The sequence below is a fragment of the Clytia hemisphaerica genome, unplaced genomic scaffold, assembly GCF_902728285.1.
Source record: "Clytia hemisphaerica strain Z4C2 unplaced genomic scaffold, Clytia hemisphaerica genome assembly, whole genome shotgun sequence".
Classification (NCBI taxonomy): domain Eukaryota; kingdom Metazoa; phylum Cnidaria; class Hydrozoa; order Leptothecata; family Clytiidae; genus Clytia; species Clytia hemisphaerica.
The window spans coordinates 813,968-829,425 of record NW_027104175.1 but is presented as its reverse complement, the minus strand read 5'-3'; the positions used below and the strand labels follow the sequence as shown (position 1 = coordinate 829,425).

General features: G+C 35.5%; 1 protein-coding gene and 1 long non-coding RNA gene across 4 annotated transcripts in view; one reads left to right on the top strand and one right to left on the bottom strand.

The window, feature by feature from the left end:
* Nucleotides 1-2,165, top strand: part of LOC136814389 (uncharacterized) — a 29,450-nt gene extending 27,285 nt beyond the window's left edge. Inside the window, exon 3 of the long non-coding RNA XR_010847630.1 lies at nucleotides 2,106-2,165. This is a non-coding gene — a long non-coding RNA (uncharacterized lncRNA). The remainder of the gene's footprint in view (nucleotides 1-2,105) is intronic.
* LOC136814388 (frequenin-1-like) lies at nucleotides 1,747-14,605 on the bottom strand. 3 transcript variants are annotated; one of them, XM_067070925.1, is made up of 8 exons: nucleotides 14,273-14,605; nucleotides 8,352-8,423; nucleotides 7,574-7,686; nucleotides 6,604-6,744; nucleotides 3,740-3,847; nucleotides 3,101-3,202; nucleotides 2,754-2,816; nucleotides 1,747-2,272 (listed from the first exon to the last, which is right to left on the bottom strand). In XM_067070925.1, exons 1-8 carry the CDS (start codon nucleotides 14,376-14,378, stop codon nucleotides 2,114-2,116), a joined length of 864 nt encoding a protein of 287 aa, XP_066927026.1. In that variant the 5' UTR covers nucleotides 14,379-14,605; the 3' UTR covers nucleotides 1,747-2,113. The 3 variants fall into 3 exon arrangements, with proteins under 3 accessions (XP_066927026.1, XP_066927027.1, XP_066927025.1); XM_067070926.1 differs by lacking the exon at nucleotides 14,273-14,605 and adding an exon at nucleotides 12,982-13,348; XM_067070924.1 differs by lacking the exon at nucleotides 14,273-14,605 and adding an exon at nucleotides 9,808-9,993.
* Nucleotides 14,606-15,458: the final 853 nt, after the last annotated feature.

Sequence of the window (15,458 nt, the reverse complement as noted above, 5' to 3'; positions counted from 1 at the left end):
CCCTTTAAGTGCCACGGACATTTTTTTCTAAGTTAAAAAAAAAAATCGCTAGTCCAAACTTTAAAGGCTTCGCCCTCCTACATAGCCTATGCCCGATATATACGACATTGGCACTTAAAGGGTTAATATATTTCACAGCCAAATAACAATTGACGGGCCCCCCCCAGCGGTTTGCGTGAATGCGTGAATGGGCTTTTTTGGTTGCGTGAATGCGTGAAAATCGAAAAAAAATTGCGTGAATGCGTGAATTGAAAAAACTTGCGTGAACGTGAAAATCCATATTTCTATTGCGTGAATGCGTGAATCTGCCCTGTTTTTTGCGTGAACGCGTGAATTTTTCCTTTTCACAGTTTGTAGAAAACCCCAAGGTGCGCACCTATCCCAAATTCAAGGGATGCCAGGTGAAGGTGCACAAAAAAATCAGCAACTTTCAAATTCTCTATTTTATAAAACGATTCATGATTTAGATGCGCTTTCTAGCAATCTAGACACCTTAAATTTCCAGAATTTTTTACTCGGGCCAAACATGTATTGGCCCTCGAATCTTAAATAACTCTAACTTCCCCCCTTGAAAGTGTTTGTTTAAGATAAAACTATGGTTATGCATGATGAGTGATCCAGGGCCAGGGCCAGCCAGAGCCAGAGCCACTGGGGCATGAGGCGGCCATGACTTCACCACGTTTTTGCAAATAAAAAGAAACTTATTTCAAAGAAATTTTTACCCATGATGTAGACTTTTGATAACCTGATTTCTTGGCAAAATTAGTCTAAAATGGAGTCGTATTTAAGCACATCAGAGGGTTAAAATAGAAATTTTCTCCTGTCGGCGCAAAACATGGTTGCGCCTCCTTAGTCACTATGTGTTCGGCCCCTCCACGTTAGGAAATTAATTCGCGAACCCTAATTAAAACCTTTCTTTTTAAATTTTTATGATCGCTTCGCTCGCAACAAATGTTCATTCTTTTACCTCATTTTACAAGCTATCAAGCGATCGTACCTTGCCTCTAACGAATTTAGACTACATTCTTTTTCAATGGTGTTAAAGAGAACATTTTTAGCCAAACGCGAGTGACAGAAATGCAAAAATTTCCTCTCTGCGTAAACCATGGTTGCACCTCCTTACCCCTGAGCTAAGCATCATGGTGTCATACTCGAGTTTGTTTGACCTATTTTGGATAATGTTTAAGCTATTTTTTTTACAAAAATTCGAAAAATTCGCCTGCGGCGCATATCTTTTCACTTACTATCGCGATACGTTAACTGCAGTAGCTTCACTTTTTCCAATCGATCGTGACGTTCGATCGTTAGAAGAATCAAATATTTTTCGCGATGGCATGTGATTAAAGTTGAAAAATTACGGAACGCTTTCTTCTGATTATGACGCTACCGAACACGGTGTTTTATAGCCAGGTCTGAAGGAAAAAATCACTGCTGAGTTAAGTTTTTCTCAAGTGCATGACCAGATCCGGTCGAATACTATCTCGAGTACAGCCTTGTCATACTTTTTTTATGCAAATCGAATGTTTTACTCCATAATGACGGAAATTACGTAAATTACGTAACTTAGCGCGAAATGTGCAAGACCCCTATTTTCGACATTTTCCCCGATTTTTTCTGAAAATTTCCCCGATTTCCCAAAAATTGGGTTTGCGTGAATTTCGAGAAGAACTTGCGTGAATGCGTGAATTGCGAAAAATTTTTGCGTGAATGCGTGAAATTTGGGTCCGCTGGGGGGGCCTCATTGACTTTTCTTATCTTGGGTCTTGCTTATTTTTTGAGCGTTATGAGTATGTTTCGATTAATTATTTTGAAATATATTTACATTACATAAAACGAAGGTTTTTACATCTGTATGTTCAACTTGGTCACAATATACGTTGAACATACACAATCATTTCAAATCAATGTTCCATTTTTCCAAGTATTCAATACACAAGCCTGAAGACACATAGTCTTTGAAGGAATATTAAAAAATATCCAACAGCCTGGATTCATCATTTTAGCGGGATCATTTTAGTCACAGTTTCAAAATGTCAAATTATGTGTATAAAATTATTCATCGCAAATCAAAGGGGTATAAAAATTTCTTTCTCCATTCTCTTTAGGTTCCCAATCATACTTGTGCGAGTTTGGACTTTGACCTTTGACGTCGTTTGACGCGCCCGTTGGTGAGATGACAACAGTACGAGCGGACGGAATCGTTATCGCTCTCTAAAGTGAAGTCTGTGACAGGAGGCTGGTAATCAGTTAACGCTTCCACCATGTCGTGGTTCTGAAAGTTGTGAGAAAAATTGACTTTTGAAACATATGAGAAAGGAAATGACTTAATTTGAAAAGTTGAAGATGTAGTTGTTTAATAATGAATCTATATATCTATATTTGTGATACAATAGCATTTCTATAACTCGAATATCTCCTTAATTTGAACATTACGGCGCTTTCGGTAACTGACTTTAAAAATAAGATTCTTTGAATATATATGCTTGTTGATAGTGTGAACGCTTCGATCACAGACATAGCTAAAACATGCTTCTTCTCATAGGGTTACTTATACTTAGATTTTTCGTGAAGATGTCCCTCTATGGTCGCAATTTAGTCTCTCTAAGAGTCACCTTTCCGGCTAAATTCAGGGTCAGGTTCCGGAGGTCCGGTAAGCATATACCCAGCATCCACCCAGTAGTAGAAAACATGCTTGACTTACAGATTTTACTACGTATAAACAAGTTGAAAAACCCTGAAGATTTTGTGTTTACCTTTAAACATCCATTAACGAATTCTTCTTCACTGATTCTCCCATCACTGTCAATGTCCAGAAGCTGAAAGGAGATAAACAAATGGTGACCCTCCTCTGAGGTTTCATCCAATACACCTTTTTCCGGTTAGCTGTTTCGTATAAAAAGTCACCAAAATTTCGAGTAATATTTTAATATTTTTCTTATTTTCTTGACCAAAATTTCCCCCTATTAGAATCTCCCAAGTCAGGTGTTATAAATGTTCTCCGACTTGGATAAATCCCGACTTTTTTTTCATTAAGATGTTCTATTTAATTGAGCATAAATTTCTCTTTCATAAAATTTGCACGGTTATAGTCATCACTCACCTCAAACAGACCACTAGTATGCTCCATCAGTTTCTCCTTTTCATCGTCTTGGATTTTGATTCCGATCAAATTATAAATGTACGTCAAAACATTGAACAGTTCCTAGGGTAAGTTAAAATGAAGTCGAATGAATTCCTACAGATAAATGGTACCCAGTAGGGTTTATCAGCCAAAACCTTTAGTAAGTAAGTAAGTCTGCGACCGCAGTCGGAGGCGACCCGAAGGCTCCTCTTTCTATAGCTATCTACCCGAAGGTAGGGGAGGACGCCACTCTTTCTCCCTGGATTTCTCCACTTACCCTTGATCCTTCTCTTAATTGCTGAGCATCAAGCAGAGAGGCATCAAGTACCATTTTGAGAATCTTTGGTATGACCCGCCGGCTGGGGGTTGAATCCACAACCTTGCAAACCGTAGACGAATGCTCTACCACTGCATCACGGTTCGCTTTAGAAACCTTTAGAAGCTTCCCCAAATGCTTAGAAAACTAGCCATCAAGGGGGAAAGAGTGAGTTGCACCACCAGAAGCAAACGCAAGCATATTAAGAAATTGTACGATTTTGTGTATCCTTCCCTCACGAGAAAAAACATGGGTGCTAATGCATAAAAATAAGTTCTGTTTTTAAGGGTTCAGTTTCTTACATCTTCCAGGAGGTAACCTTTTTCTTCGTTATCATAAACACGAAAAGCCCATTGCAATTTCTTCTCACTATCACCGTGCAAACAATTTGATAACCCAATCACGAAATCCTGATGAAGAAAGGTGAAGAATTAAACATAATAAACTACCTTATTACACGCACTTTCTCTCACCAAATTTTCCTAACTGAAATGGAATAATCTACCTCTTCTGAACTCTTTGCTTTAAAACTTATCTGATATTCCGATGGCGTATTGGCGGCCGCACACGCTAAAGCGCTAAAAGCGCGATCGAAGCGCGCGCAAGTGGAGATCGACCTTCACATACACATAAAGCTCTTCACAGTTCTAGATTCGATTCCCCTAATTTAAAATCTACTTTGCATTTAACAGATACAGCCATATAGTTGAAAAGGACCCCCCAGGCGGTTTGCGTTGTGACGTGATAGGGACTTTTTTGTAGCGTGATTTTCTTTCGTGATTGCGTGATCAGAGATCAAAACGTGATCATGATTTGAATAGTTTTTGAATTGGGATGCGTGATTTGAACTTTTCAAAGGCGTGATTATCCAATATTTTTCGCTGATTTACATGATCGTGATTGAAGACAAAAATTGTGTGATATCGTGATCCGAGTTACCTCTGGGGGAGCCTCTTGAAAGATTTATACGAAGACGGGGGTCTAGTACAGTTGACGCTCTCTAATTCGATTTTCAAGGGGAATCGGATTTTCATCGAATACGGGAGCGTATCGAACAGTAGGAAGTCTCCCTAATCCGATAAACACGAGGTAAATATCGAATTATAGAGCTGAGAAAGAAAAATATAAGCGAGACTCGATTGGTTTGAACGCGAATCAGGGCAAATGTCTAAGTTCTTGCTGAAAACCTAAGTTCTTCGGAAGAAAACTTTCGATATTTGCCTGTTTTGAAAAGTTTTGAGGAAAATTTGAATTCCGAACTCCGTCCTAAAGGCCTTTTTACACGCTAGAAATCGAATAAGAGAGCGAAAAACCTTCAAGGGACTTCAAATTTTCATCGAAAACGGGAGCTTATCGAATAATAGAATGTCGAATAGTAGAGCGTAGTTTATGATAGTCTGAATCGCAGACCTCTACAAAACCACAGGTAGTATAGGTCTGCTTAATGATCTATGAACCGCTTTCCGGTTCGTAAAGGAAATCTTGGCGAGTAATTTGATTGACATTGATGTGCGCGCAAAAACGATCGTTTCGAACGTTTTCAATGGAATGTTTACATTTGAAATTCGAATCCCAGACCAGAAAAACAAAACAGAAAAAAGGTAAAAAGTAATCTGATGCGCGCATTATGTACAGTCTGTAGATTTATTTTTGACTTTTGCTTTTATAAGATATCTGGTCTGTAAATTTATCAAAACTTTTCCATCAGCTCTTCGGTCGAAGCTCAAAAAATACAAATATGAACACCAAAGTGAAAGAAGACAACCAGAAACACTCCAATCTCTTCAAAGAATTGAAGCTAAGTACCTGAATAAAAGATACAAAGGCCACTCAGTATTGAAAAGTGAAATGCCAAAGCTGAAGAAAAGTTCTTTGTTTGTTTTAACATTTAAAGGCCCTTGTTGAAGGAACAACAACACTCTCTTTTGCAGAATCATAAAGAAGTAATGTCAGAAATATTCAATATGACCCCCAAAATGTACTGTATATACATAACTAGAATACCTTGAAATAATCTGCAACATATCTGTAGAACTGACAAAACAATTATCTGGAGCCAAAGTGATCAACGAATCCAGTGTGGTAAAAAATTATACACTCATGCAAGTCCAAATTAAAGCATCAAAATGTAGTTTTATGGAGCAAAATTTTGTTGTAATCTGATGCGCGCATTATGTACAGTCTGTAGATTTATTTTTGACTTTTGCTTTTATAAGATATCTGGTCTGTAAATTTATCAAAACTTTTCCATCAGCTCTTCGGTCGAAGCTCAAAAAATACAAATATGAACACCAAAGTGAAAGAAGACAACCAGAAACACTCCAATCTCTTCAAAGAATTGAAGCTAAGTACCTGAATAAAAGATACAAAGGCCACTCAGTATTGAAAAGTGAAATGCCAAAGCTGAAGAAAAGTTCTTTGTTTGTTTTAACATTTAAAGGCCCTTGTTGAAGGAACAACAACACTCTCTTTTGCAGAATCATAAAGAAGTAATGTCAGAAATATTCAATATGACCCCCAAAATGTACTGTATATACATAACTAGAATACCTTGAAATAATCTGCAACATATCTGTAGAACTGACAAAACAATTATCTGGAGCCAAAGTGATCAACGAATCCAGTGTGGTAAAAAATTATACACTCATGCAAGTCCAAATTAAAGCATCAAAATGTAGTTTTATGGAGCAAAATTTTGTTGGTGCACACAGAAGATACATCAGGGCACTTAAATTCAATAAATCTAATTTCTCATCTTTTACAAAATCTCCACATTAAACAAGAAAGGAGGAAGAAAAACAAGCAAACTTCCTTCCGCCTACTTTTTTTTCAAAATCCAAATATATTTTCCAATCTATGATTTGGTGCCTCACAGAAAATTTAAACATTACGTAATGTTATATTTGTAGACACTCGCCAGCTAAAAATGTCTTTAGCCGTATATCGGCTAAAGGCGGCAAATCTCTGGACAAAGGAAATATAGCTTATTAAGCATCCTCTATAAGGAGCACGAATCCGTTAGTGGATGCCAGCAGCCTAAGTTTATGAGAGTTTATTAAGGAAATTTGATGGTGACTTTCAATTTGATCGAAAACGGGAGCTTATCGAATAGTAGAACGTCGAATTAGAGAGCGCCCACTGTATATACGTAATGACGGTGGCTTACCTCAAAAGTTAGCTTTCCAGTCTTTCTTCGGTCGAAAGTGTTGAATATTCGACTACAATATAACGTTGGATCACCTCCCGGGAAAAGCATGTTCAAAATGGCCAGAAATGTCTCCTCGTCCAGAAGACCTCTTGGGCATTCCTGAGAAAAAAAAAATATTATCGGTAATAGACCTTTTCATAAATTACGTCACGAACATCACTTGCCTCGTTTTCAAACAATCACTATGGTGATTATGTCCCTTGAGACATTAAATGATTGTTTTATGAAAAGAAAGTAGTTTAAATAAAATCCGCTGGGAGTTAATCACCATGGCAATAATTTCAAAACGAGGCAAGTGGTGTTCGTGACGTAATTTATGAAAAGGTCTATCAAACTAAATTTTTCAGAGAGCTCTCAGTTCGGCTTCAAGATCAAATGCAGCGGAGTCTCTTTAACTCGAACCTCCATTCTTTCAACAAATGTTTCGACTGCCAAAAGAACATGCATATCGGAATAAAAGACTACTTTTTAGGCGTACATTCTTTCGCGAACAGTAATTTTCATAACTTTCGAATTTTATCATTTTTCGCGAAAGTAAATGTATTGGAAAATCTGTTAAAATTTAAATAAGATGTAACATTTATTGCACTTTTTATCCTATTAAGGTCTTATAAGTCAAAAGACAAAAGTTTTAACCCAATTCAAGAAGTATTTGTCCCTCTAAGCTTTTTCGTGTGAAATTATTCATTTTTATGTCTTAATTCGCGAAAGTTTGCACGTCAAAGTAACTTTGCAGTGATACAGTGAGGTCTCCATAACTCGAACGCGCACGGGGAAACAAATTTGTTCGCCTTAAGGAAATTTCGAGTTATGTTATAAGGCATTGTTAACTGTAGGGAAGTTGTTGTTCAAGTTAAGAACATTTTAACGGTGCGATTTTCATTAGCCTCAGTTTTGAGAGAAGTTTTATGTTATTTAATAAGTCTACCTGCTTGAAGCCACGATACATTCTCTGTATTTCTTCACGAGTGAAATTTGTCTCTCTTATTAATCCATCGAGACCAAGATCGAGATAAGTGTGCAACGGTACTCTGTCATCATCTGAAGCGTCAAGAAAGGGGAATGGAAACTAATCAAATCAAAAATTTTATAACGAAAAACAGTCATGTCGGATTCAATTTTGGGCATCTCAAGAAAATAAAGATGAAAATAACGGAAGAATACATGAGGTTCCGCCCCTTCGTGTAATTTCTAAACTTTTTTTTCGAAACTTTTAAGAAAAATAGAATGGGGCATGGTTAGAGAATCCAACTTGCACCATGATAAAAAAAATTCAAATTCAGATTTCCATATTTCAACAATAATATTGCACACTTAGGAAATACACTTCAGTAGCATTGATCTAAGGTTTAACAACATATGAATGAACAGTCGTTAAAACGCAATGGGTAGAACGAAATATAGTATCCTATCCCCTTCTTACGGCCCCGGTGGAATTTTTCGGACTGAAACATGATAGGGATTTATATTAACATATTTTTATGGCTGGGGATTTAAATTCCATTGCTTTATCAAGTCAGAAAATTCAGTGGGATGGATAAAAAGCAAAAGAAATTTGCAGTGAGGATTGGTTCATTTGATTATTTCAGTGGCGACAAAAAATTGGAGTATAGTTTTCAGCGGGGACGATATTTTGGCCGATTTTTTCAGAGGGAAGGGGCCCCAGTGGGTCTATGAGAAGAGGGTGTAGTATCAAAATATCTTACCTTTATATTCTCGTCCGATTGTCGATAACGAATGGTTGTCATCTTCAGAACCAGCATACTTCAACGCGAAAGCTGAAAAACAGGCCATATCAAGTCTATTAACAACACTTGAGAAAAAGTCTGCAGACAGACTACAATACTAACGAGGTCCTTCGTCGGAATAACAAGGAACATTAGAAAACTGTAATCATTCCCTTTGTGTCAAAGAGGAATGTGGAAAAACTTTGAAAAATAAACTAATAAGTTTTGTGGAGGATTTAAGTGAATATTTCATAACAGCAATATGCTACAAAACAACAGGAGATTAAGGCGACTTTCAACATTTTTCACTCGAAATATTTTTCAAACCATAATATTTCAAAAATCCTTTCCAGATTTTCAGTGTTTCTATTTCATCTTATCAAAGCACCTTACGGTGTCGAATCCTGTTTCCAAAAGGTTTTTCAAACCCCAAATTTCTGGAAAAAAATTCCAAAAGGGCCTAAACAAAGGTTTAAGGGTTCCGGAGAAAAAATATAAACAGATTTAGGTAAAGAGGATTTTTGGTTTCTAACTTCAGCTGTACTTCATAGCGACAAGCTTTCTCAATTTCGAAAAAAATTCTTTAGGGTCGGGACATAATAACACTCCTGTGTCACAAACAACTCGAACTTTTTCGGGATTTTTTTATGTCAAGTAAATCGAAGCTTTCAAGAGGTCAATTTCTTGTCTGTACTGTATAAACTTTATATAAATCTAAACTCAATAACGAGGTAAGAGAGTGGCCGTAAAGCATCTACAAGGGTGAGGAGAATATTAAAAACAATTAAAAAAATCGAGATCTCTATCAAAAATTTTTTTTTTCCATTCTAAAGTCCACACCCCCTAAAATCCTCAACATAGCCTACCTTAATTCCCTTAATTTTCGCACCTTTAATTTTCGCGCCTTTAATTTTCACGCCTTTAATTTTCGCGCATCTTGCAATTTCTGGGATATTTTCTGAGTGTTTTTGACGATTTTAAGTTTTACTCACTTAAGTGTGTATTCAAGCTAGATTTTACATCCAAGAGGCATATTTACCATGAATCGAGGTCCCATTTATTAAAAGAGTCCTAAGATGAGATTTCTACACGTTCAGAACGATTACAGGTTCGCGCACCCTTTAATTTTCGCACGTCTTTTATTTTAGCGCGTCTTTTATTTTCGCGCGAAAATTAATGGCATTAAGGTAGTAACTTTATGACCTCTCGCTGATAATTAACACACTTCTCAAAGTCAAATGAGGTAATATCTTTCCAACGGAAGCATCCTGATAAAGCCAGACTTTGCCTGCTATGTTTCTATTTTTAGTAACATCCAGTGATCAAGTCCCGGTTTTTTCGGGTGTTTCAGTTAAAGAAAATGACTTAAACATATCGTGAAGAGCTAATATACCACTGTCTTTGAACAACCGTACTTTGAATCTCAAACACTTACGATGTGCCATCAGAGTGACGAGGTTTTGAAAACGTCCAGAGAAGTTCATTGAGTTACGTGAACCACTTGAACCTGTCGAATCACGACTCACGGTACGAATAATTTGCGTGATTGCTGCTGATGCCATCATTGAGAGTGAATGAGTATTATGTGTTTTTTTTTTCAAAGCTAAGTTTCACAATTCTAATATTAGTAGTCAAAGCTATTTTTTTTTTGTCTCAGTTGGAAAAAATAAAATAAAATAACAACCTACAGGCTAGCAGATTTCGAAGAAAATGAATTTCGGAAATTTGGTCCCTTCTCGAAGACGGACAACTGGAGTGTGTAGTCCGAAAATTAGGAATTTATCCAAAATTGGGCGAGATTACGGATTTTGGTAATTATGGTCAAAATTTCCGGAATTTTCGACAGAAATATTTTTGAATTTTGGCCCTCCCCCAAGAAAAGCCCAATCCAAGCTCAGTTTTCTCCAAGTAAAATCAAAGTAACCAAACTTTTTAGAAAATTCAAACATAGAACCCAAACTCACGTCTTTTCTTTACTTTTATTCACGAAGAATACAGTTTAACTGATTGAATTTTCAAAACATGATATTTAATACTTCATAAAACGTGTAAATTAATTTCTCAAAATTAAGCCTATTGTTGTTGATAAAAAATCAAATTTTATCAAATCAAATTTATTATGATTAACTCTTCGTGATCGAGCCTTCGGAAATTCACCCTCACAAACGTACAGTCATAAATGATTAAGAAAGTTATGCCTTGCAGAAAAGAGAAGTTTTTTTTGGAAAAGGAAACAAACATGTAAAAAAGTTTATACCCTTTTTTACGAGAATAAATTTTGTTGTGTTTTGTTTTCAGAGTATATAATGCTCTTAAAATGTAATGAAAAAGTCTGCTCCATAAAAATTGGAAAGAAAGTAATACCTTGTTTGAAAGGTAATTTGAGTGAAAGAATTTAAGGAAAAGATTCTCAAAAAACGAAAATGAAGATTTAAAATGACTGCTTTTTCTTTAGGAATAGATTTTAGAACAGGTACACGTTTTTTTTATAAGGAACCTTAACTTAGCTCCGAGCCTGGAGTTCCTTATTTTGCCAGAGAGTTTCACCTTTAAAGTTCCTTATTGAGTTCCTTAGTTACTTAGCTGTTAAGTTTGGATTTGCTAAGTGTGTTAGCTTCTTTATCAGCATTTTTTGTCTTTTTGACATATTGAAAGGCGTTTCAGCAATATTTACCGTATTTTTATTTAGGTTGTTGTAAATGTGTGCAATTTCAAATTGAACCCTTGCTGTTCTTTAACTTGATTTTTTATTCTCAGCCTGAGCAGTTCCTTAACAATTCCTTATTTCCCAGACCATTTTCAGCCTCAAGTTCCTTATAAACGTGTTCCTTATAAAAAAAACGTGTAGATGAAAACGCAGGTCACAGGTCACATGTCAACAGATAAACAATACATTTTTTTATTGTCAAAAATATCATACTGAAGGTATTTTATATTTTTTTATATTTATTTTAGTGTCACTTTGTCAATATTTGGGGTTGATGATTTGTCATTGAAATCTTCTAAATAGTAATATTTTGTATACAAGATTTCCATTGCATATAATATTTTGAGAAACATGTTATGAATTATATATTACGAGTGCGTTACTGTTTCTGGTCTGTAGTTTGTACGACCTGTTACCTGTGTCTATGACCTGTGACTTGCGTTTGGAACATTTGAAACTAGCCGATTTTAGAACATGTTAATTATGTTATCATAAAACAGTCCATTCGCTTCGACATTCCATGAAAAAATATCTGAGAACTTCTTTTCCTTTTGGCAATAATCCTTTAATCACATTTATATAGGTCTCGTGCTCCGATAAGATCGAAAAAGTCCATTCAGCTATGTAAAACCTTTTACCCGTAAAAATCAGATCGAATGATAGCCAAAGAAAAAAGTCATTAGGTTTCAGGCTTCCTGGAGTTCTATTACACCCCCTCTCTAGTTACTCATAGAACGGGAAGAAAGGCTTAATAGAAGAAAAAATAAGCAAAAGAAAATAACTTCCAACTTGGTCTTTCAAACGTTGTAAAGAAGCGATCCAAAGCAAAAGCTATTGGTGGTTGAAAGTATTTTTACCGCATGTTAACAAAGTAGGATGCTTTCAACTCATTGGAACATATTATAAGTATTTTGACAAATATTGAGATCTAGCTGAGCAACTAGAAGTCATAGGATTTAGGAATCAAGATCTTCATAACTATGTCAATCAGTATACAATCATAGTATAAGATACAATCAATCCATCACTCTATCGCTGTAACTTTCTGAAAATATCAAACTTTGCAACATTATTTTCAAATCCTCTTTTAAATAAACTCAACTGATCACAGTTCCATTAAAATAAAATCTATAGTAAATTTTGATATCCTGGATAAGATTTCCTAAGACTTCAAAGACTGAGAACTCAGTGGGAGAATGATCCTTCTTTATCTTTGAGCACAAAAGATGTACAATTCTTCAGCGAAAAGGAAGATTTTATTCATAGTAGAAGAACAAGAGGGGTTAATACACCTTTTCGACCGTAGACGCTAATTGTCACGCGGAAATTTTTTTGTCTGCTTTATCCCACTAAAACGTTTTTTTTCCATTGTCTCTAGGTGCGAAAAAAGGACAGAAGGTCGTAAACCCGGGGGGTTGGGGGGTACTAGGTTTGCGAGGTGACGGGTATGTCCTAGCCGAAAATCGAAAATCGACCCTTTGAGAGACAAAATTTTGGTGATTTTGGGACCCTTTGAGAGACTTTTTCCAAATTTTGGTTTGATTGTCACCAAATTTTGGTCAAAATTTTTGGAATTCGTGACCCTTTGAGAGAGAAATTTTTGATTTTCGTGATTTTGAGACCCTTTCAGTGAATTTGTACCCCTTTGAGAGACTTTTGAGGAATGAGAAAAGGTACCCTTATGGCTCGCACATACCCGGCACCCATTTTGCCTAAGTACCCCCCGCCCCCCGGGGTCGTAAATCAAAGTAGACTATAGTTTGGCGCCGGCAATTTGTTCTATCAAGATCATTCTCTCGCATCCTCGCTTCGCGCCATGTCAATTTTTTGTTTTGAATAAAAAATTACTGTAGTATACTTCTGTGAAGATAAAAAAAAGGTGGTTAAAGAAATATGGCTTACATGCATGTACAATATTGCCCATATCTTCTTATTATTTAGCATTAGACAAAATGGTATCCCAAGTAGTGAAGTCATTAACAGGAACTTTCATCACATCTTTTTCTCAAATTTCTTCAGTAATAAAAACCTTCCTCTTTCGAATTCACAAAAACAAAATTTTTTTAACCAGACACACACAATTTTAAAGATTTTTCTTTTCGGGTTGTTTTCGTCGAGTGACGTTTTTTTCTCTATGGATGACAAGGTTCATATGAATCATGAAGATAAGCTTTTTATTTCTTGTCTGAAACTTTCCATGATTTACAATATTTTTTTCAAACTTTTCTCTTCAAAAAGTTTATAATACAAAGAATGAAGACCACTTTCAGTTTCATTTTTCAACTTTAAAGATGAGAGAAAATATTCGCTTTCAAATGGTATAGTATAAACAGTTGTAAAATAAACCCAAGTTTAGTTGTCAATATTCCGTTCAATCGCTAACATCTATACAACAACCCTCCATCCAAAAACTTTAGTTTTTTTCCTAAATAATTTAATGATCGGTACAAGGTTTTTTTACAGCATTTTTCTCTCATCACAAAATGGACAAATTTGACAAAATTTTTGGACATCACACGATTATACACGCTGTGCTTTTAACTCTGCCTTCTTTAATAAGGAAATAATCCAAGGTTCAATTCTTTAAAAACCATATATTCTTCCACTATTTGGAACTTCATTAATTAATTTATAAAGACCTTTTATTCAGCTAATACACAAGTCAATATATAAAATTTCAAGATTTATGTAGAAAATGAAAATCATTTCTCTACGCTTGAAATGTTTTATAATGTAAGCTAAATTATGATAAGCCTTGTTTAAGATAAATAGAAAGAAAAGACGATCAAAAGATGAAATAGAATTAATTATAAAAACGTAACTAAGAGAACAAATTCTAGTTCTAAAATTAATTGGTCCTAATATAACCCTGGCCATTATTTTTAGGCTTCTTTCAAGGTGAAAAAAAAAACACGATGATCACTTTCGTCGAGATGTATCAAATTAGGAAGTTGAAAATGGCACAAAGTAGCCAGCTGATTGAAAATGAACTCTTTATTAGCTTAAAATGTCTGGCAAGTCAAGGTAGAATTTCTATTATTTTTGTTGCCTTCTCTCTTTTATTCTTATAAAAAACTTATAAAAAGAGCATGACAAAAAGCGGGGATAAAAGGGAACATACTAAATACAGAAATTGAAGAAATTGAAGAAGAAGAAGAAGAAGAAGAAGAAGGTCGATTAATTATTCTCTTACCATTTTCTTCTGTTTGTTGATTATTCTGTTTACTTGCTTTCGGTTTGGATCTGAAAAGCAAAGCGAACGATGAGGCATCTCCTCCGGTACCGAATAGCAAATCCATCTTCGTTGGAAAGAAATATCCAACGGCTATAACCAGTTTTATATTAAGTGTGTTTTTAAAAGCCCAAGTGAAAGCCAAATTTGATGTGCCAAATACCCTGCTCAGTGCGAACCAAAAGGATTGTACTTCTTTCTTTATAAAGAGAATGTCTTTCAACTTTGTACCTCTTTTAAATAGAATCTTGGAAGTGATGTGACCCACACTACTGTAAAATGATTGTTCACTCAGATTTTCTCTTATAATGGACACAAATCAAACTATTTGTCAGAAGAAGTGAACGAACTAACAACTTACCGAGATCAAATTTATCAGAATGATTTATCTTTCTTTTGTTTCTTGATATCTTGTGGTCAAGCTTCCAATAGTAAGACCTAAAAATGAAGATTCGAAAATATTTAAGTAAATCAATGATCGTGTTTTCACAACAAGGATTAGAAACCTATCCATTAAAATGTTAGAAATCGGTGATATTTAGAGACAGTGAGATCTTTCAAAGATAGTAACGAGATAAAGTGGTTTAATGAGAGACAAGGCTGACGTTAAAAACTGTTTGATTAGATTGTCCTGTCTCCTATGACCAAAAGGTGAACAACTTTTACAACCAAAACTAAATGCGGATATGTTCGTATTAGTCCAGTCCAGTCACCTAATCAGCCTGAAAACAATCAAAAAATATAAACTAGAGGTATATAGGAAGCTAAAAAACCATGGCTCGCAAAGTCCCATTCAAGGTGGGATTTTGGCCATTTTTCCCTGGACTATATATTTATAAAGTTGAAATACATTACAAAATAGTCGAACGTGCGCAACGCACTGGGCTCAACTTCAGTGGCTTCAAATTATTCATAGGCCCAATTGTAGAGCCCCAGATATTCACCCAAGGAACAAGTGTGCCAAATTTCAGCCAAATCCAACCATTTTTTAGGCCTGTAGGCTCTGCTCTAAAGTTTTAGCCTCGTTTTGGCGGAAAACTCGTCCCCAGGCCCCAAAAATCAAGATTTTTGAAAAATGAAAAAAAAACCTTCCAGATATTTACCCAAGGAAGAAGTGTGCCAAATTTCAGCTAAATACGACAATTTT

What these genes read in the sequence shown, in the direction of transcription:
- LOC136814388 (XM_067070924.1), bottom strand. Translation starts at nt 9,937, where the DNA reads ATGATGGCATCAGCAGCAATCACGCAAATTATTCGTACCGTGAGTCGT. An exon ending in TGTATCGTGGCTTCAAGCAG is followed by an intron (nt 6,745 to 7,573) that starts GTAGACTTATTA and finishes TTTTTTTCTCAG; the next exon opens with GAATGCCCAAGAGGTCTTCT. An exon ending in ATACTAGTGGTCTGTTTGAG is followed by an intron (nt 2,817 to 3,100) that starts GTGAGTGATGAC and finishes ATCTCCTTTCAG; the next exon opens with CTTCTGGACATTGACAGTGA.